The sequence below is a fragment of the Dipteris shenzhenensis genome, chromosome 22 (genome assembly GCF_047967505.1).
Source record: "Dipteris shenzhenensis isolate YYH24624 ecotype China chromosome 22, Dip_SZ_1.0, whole genome shotgun sequence".
Lineage (NCBI taxonomy): Eukaryota > Viridiplantae > Streptophyta > Polypodiopsida > Gleicheniales > Dipteridaceae > Dipteris > Dipteris shenzhenensis.
In genome coordinates, this window is record NC_141617.1 from 32,893,291 (window position 1) to 32,898,385 (window position 5,095).

The 5,095-nt window shown below is 41.5% G+C and overlaps 1 protein-coding gene across 1 annotated transcript; it reads left to right on the plus strand.

The window, feature by feature from the left end:
* Nucleotides 1–1,341: 1,341 nt before the first annotated feature.
* On the plus strand, nucleotides 1,342–2,232 carry LOC147888014 (germin-like protein 9-3). Its single transcript, XM_087393277.1, has one exon. The coding sequence runs from the start codon at nucleotides 1,342–1,344 to the stop codon at nucleotides 2,230–2,232; it is 891 nt and encodes a 296-aa protein (XP_087249403.1).
* The last annotated feature ends 2,863 nt before the right edge of the window (nucleotides 2,233–5,095 follow it).

A 5,095-nucleotide genomic window follows, 5' to 3' on the forward strand; every position in this document is an offset into this window, starting at 1 on the left:
GTTGTAATGTTTTATTTGGAATTATAATTAAAATGCGATTGGCTATAAGAATTGAATTATACAATGTGGAAATGGGATTTGGGTAACTATATAGCATACACAACATACACAGCATTCTGTAAATTTTAAAAAAAAATTATGTAGCGCATCTATCAGTGCATCTATAAACGCATCTATATACGCATCTGTCTATTTGAGAAGCATCTATTTGTGCGTCTATAAATGCGTCTATAAGACCGTTTATAAATGCGTCTATACATGCATTTAACGATGCGTCTGTCTGTCTTTTGAATTTTTTAGCAGAGCGTCTATTTACGCATCTAGATGCACGTCTATATGCGCGTCTGTCAGCTATATAGACGCATTGTTAGATGCGGGTCTCTAGATGTGAAAATAGATGCGTAAATAAACACGCCCGTAAGTTTTTTTTAAAGTTTAGTAAACACGTCTGTGTGCACATCTGTGGGTGCTTTGTCTTGTTGTGTCTCTTTTGTAGGGCCAATCCACGAAACACCGAACATGACTTTTCCAGGTAAGAAAGTGCTTCCTCTTTTTTTCTTTTTTTCTTTTGGTTATTTGGATTTCTGTCTTCCTGACCATGTAATAAGAAGTGATACAGGTATGCACATGGGAAGAGGGAAACTCCCATATCTTTGAAGGAGACACAAGGAAACATTAAGGTCAAGAACCATAGACATATGTGAGAACCACACATAAAAAAAGTGTAGAAGTTTTTTCAGCTATTTTCCAACATTCTCCATTCATTTAGGTAAGATGAAATGCATGGAGCTCATGATTTCGCTCCTAATTTTACCCAATTTCTGTAGGCTAAATGCGTTAAAACTTGATATTTATTAGCCCCCAATGGGTCTATGGAAACTGCACTAATTTTTTGCTAATCAGAGCCAAGGTTAAATTTTTAGTTCAAAAAGTCATGTTGACTTTTTTAGTGATAGATAATCTTGGTTTAACAATGTTTAGTTCAAAAAATCATGTTGACTTTTTTAGTGAAAGATAATCTTGGTTTAAACTTAGGTTAGTGGTAGTTTGGTTGAAACTAATGATGTTTGGGGTTTAGTTTTTAACCTTAGAGGGATATGAAATGCTTGTGTCTTTTAGCTTGTGACACAACCTTTATTTAAATGAGGGTCTCCACTCCTGTCCTCAATCTCTTTCACCTCTGTTCTCCTCTCTTTTCACTCGTAACCTTCAAGCTGTTTTCTTCTCTTTTGAATTCACGCCCTTCATTTCACTTTTGCAAGAATTGGGAAAATTGACTGTAATTTTTATCACACATGTTCTCTCGAGGGGTCTTAGAGATTGAACGGGGTGATCAATTCAATGTCAATAGTAATATATATTGCAAGAAGCGGGCCGGGCAAGGTGACGGAGAATAGCTGCTTGACAGATGGAGGTATTGCCATGCTCGGCGTTATAACCTTTGTACAAAACGACGCTAATCAACGAATATCATCCTCAGAGAGCTCTCGCCTTTTCCACCTTCTCGGCACGCCTTTGTCCATCCTTCACTCCATATATGACCACCCCCACAGCTTTCATCTCCTCCTTGTGATCTGCCCTCCTCCCTCTCAGGCTCATCTGAGCTCATCTCCTGTAGGCATGGCTCGCCTCCCCTTTGCCATCTCTGCCGGCTTGCTATTCGCTGCCTCCCTCGTCATCGGCGCCCTTGCCCGTGACCCTAACATCCTCCAAGATTTCTTAGTGCCTCCCGGTGTCAATGCTTCTTCCATCGACGCCAACTTCTTCACCTTCACTGGCTTCCGCGGTGGCGTTGGCGTACCCGCTGGAGTCTTTGGGGCGAAACCAGCGTTCGTAGGCCAATTTCCGGCTCTAAACGGAACAGGCGTCGCTATGGCTCTCTTCGAGTTTAGGCCTAAGACTATGAATCCTCTGCACATCCACCCGAGAGCTTCTGAAATCCTGTACGTGACCCATGGAATCCTGCATGTCGGCCTAATAGACAGCTCTAACAAATTGTACGAGCAGACGCTGATGGAAGGCGACGTGTTCGTCTTCCCCGAGGGCTTGATGCATTATCAGATCAATCTTAGCGGCCATAAAACGGCCAAGGCCGTAGTAGCGTTCGGCAGTGCAAACCCAGGACTCATAGACGTTGCTAAAACACTGTTCGACTCTGGTATCAGCTCAACTGTCCTCGAGAAGGCTTTCGGCGTTGGAAGCGATGTCGTGCAAATGCTAGAAGGCATCTGAATTCTGCAACCCAATCTTCTAATCGGAACTTGCAGGAGCTTTCTTTTGGCCTTGCAGCGAAAATAAGCTCTGTTTCGTTTTACCTTGAGTAATAATTCAAGGTGCGGGTGAAAATAATCTCTGTTTCTTTTATCCTAGAGAAGAGGGCAATAAATAAATTGATATCCAGACTTTTCAGTTGGTCTTTTATGGGTTTTAATGTCATTGGGTACATACGTGGGATTAAATTTTAGATCCGTCTTGCTCAATTCTCTCTCTCTCTCTCTCTCTCTCTCTCTCTCTCTCGTGCGTGCCTACGCGTAGACACACCAAAACGACGTCACTCTTATGCAAATTCAAATGATTAAGCACTGAAAATCTTATATGGAAAAGGGAAGCATGGATTGGACATTAATGGGAATCCTTTTATGTAAGCAACTATGGAATTACATGAGAATAGCATGAAGGGTAAGGCGAGGACTTGAGGTCCTTTGTACATGCCCTTGGAGGTGGATCAATCAAGCTCCTAGAAATTGTATGTCCAACCCCTTGCTCATGTGAGCACGCTAGCATGTTTTAATACTTAAATTAATGCACCTATTGGCTTATTGGTAGAGATCCAAGGCAATCTTCCTTAACTTTAAGGGTTTGTCAAGTACAAGCTTCTTATTAGGTAAGATAACCATGTAGTTGAATTAGCACTTTTCCAACCTAAGCTTCTATCATAGGGCTTTAAACGGATGTACATGATTAAAAGCTATGCATACTAGCATAATAAGTTAAAAGAACCAAGCTCATCCATTTGCACCATCTTTCTTCTTTCTGTTGAGAAACCATCTCAACATCATGTGTTCAATATTGTGCATAGCACTAACACATAGAGTGCTATAAAGGAAAGGCTTAGATTCTCTAACCCTAACCCTAAATGGGTTTGTATATATTCTACATTTTCAACTAAATCTAGTGTACAGTTAGTCATTTGTGGTGTGCTCTCTAGTTGTGCGCCCTCTCCTTATCTCAACTCTCCCCTCTTCATATTTTGTCATGGTATCCCTGTCTTTTGTTGAGACATGATGATCCTTGTGTGAGAGTAAGCAAGATTGAGAGTTCTTGAGTGTTCATTTCATTCACTTCTATTGAGCAATAGAATTTTTGTTCATGTGAGAGAAATTTCCATTTTTCATTTTCATGAGATTTCTTTGAGAGTTTTCCATTGTGAGAGAGAGGTTCTTTCTTGTGACAAAGATTAGTTTCTAGTGTGTCTCAGAGATTTTGTGAGAGAAAGAAAGAGACTATTTTGATTTGTGGTCTCGGATTCCAAAAGGAGCTAATTGCTCAAGCTTTGCTTCTCTTGTTTATTTGCGAAGAAGAGCATTGCATTGACCATAGCGCAATCTACAAGCAAGGATTTAAAAAGTATACTTTTTAAAATAAAAACATGTACTTTTCAACTAAAGATCGCATCCTAATGCCCTAAATGCAAAAAATGTGATTCTTTACACCGGTTGTCGATCGGCAGACCACCGCACGATAAATGCCCTTACTACACGGGACCATTACCAGAACACCGCATGGTAGCTAGTAGCCATACCAAGTGGTACCAGTTGCCCCGCACGGTCCCTCATCTATACCGGCGGTATTTAGTAGGGCACCAATAAACACTGTCGGTAACCTTCCCGTACCGCATGGTACGTGTGCAATCGGCACATGTGATAGCCTAGATTGTCCGATTGGGAAGGATAGGAAATCATGTACGTTGAGATACCACACGGTAGAAGAAGCTTACTGACGGTGTCTATGATAAATCCTATAAAGGAACCCCGCTCCTGTCACTACTCCTACCAAACCTATCGCTTTCTCATCATAGCTCTCCCTTTCTACCTTTTGGTGGGATTCTAGAGCTTTTAGAGTTGGTCAGTCGGGCTGCCTCGATCACCTCGCCTATTTGACTGTCAGTAGGCTGTTTGATAGAGAGAGGGGTTGAAGGAGAGAGAGAGAGAGAGAGAGAGAGAGAGAGAGAGAGAGAGAGGAAAGAGAGGGAGGGAGAGTAAGAGAGAGAGAGAGAGAGGAAAGAGAGGGAGAGTTAAAGGGAGAGGAAAATAGAGAGAGGGAGAGGTGTTTGTTTATGTCTTAGTCAGGCTAGGAGATGATTCGCTTCCCGATCGTATAATTTGCCTCGCCTCCACTCATGTGTATAATAGCAAAGATCAAAACTGGTGATGGCTCACATTTGCCAATCCGGCTCCCCCCACTTCGATCTTCTTATATATTATATCTATTTATGTACACAGGCATCAGTAGAGCTGAGTTTAATTCGGATGATGGCCCACTTTTTGTTGAGCATCAATGGAACACGAACTGAACACTTTTATCATGGAGAACGCCCAATATATAGGCAAGAGAGCATATATCTATGACATGATCAATGATCTCAGGATGGAATCCTTAGATCTTATAATCACTCCCTGATTCTCTCAATCACACCTCATAGAACCTTCTACTCTAGCATACCTACACTCACACACTCCTAGCCCATGGGATGCTCCATGGCTTGCCCATCATCATATGGCAACACACATGTCCCCAACCTATGACTCACTCCTAGGACTCTTGGTTTACAACTGGGAGATAGACAAAGATTAAGTATGGAAATCCCCATGAGTCCAACAAGATAAAATTTCAAGCAAAAGACTAACAATCATTTCGGGATGGACTATCCATGGCAGAGAACCATTATTGACTTCACACACAAACTGGTCATCGTCCTTGTCAAAATTGACTTGGGTGCTGAAAGCATTGAGAGCTTTAACATTTTTTAGTTCTTCTTCTTCTTCTTCTTCTTCTATCTTTGCTTCTTCCAGAAGATTTTCTGAACATTTCTTCT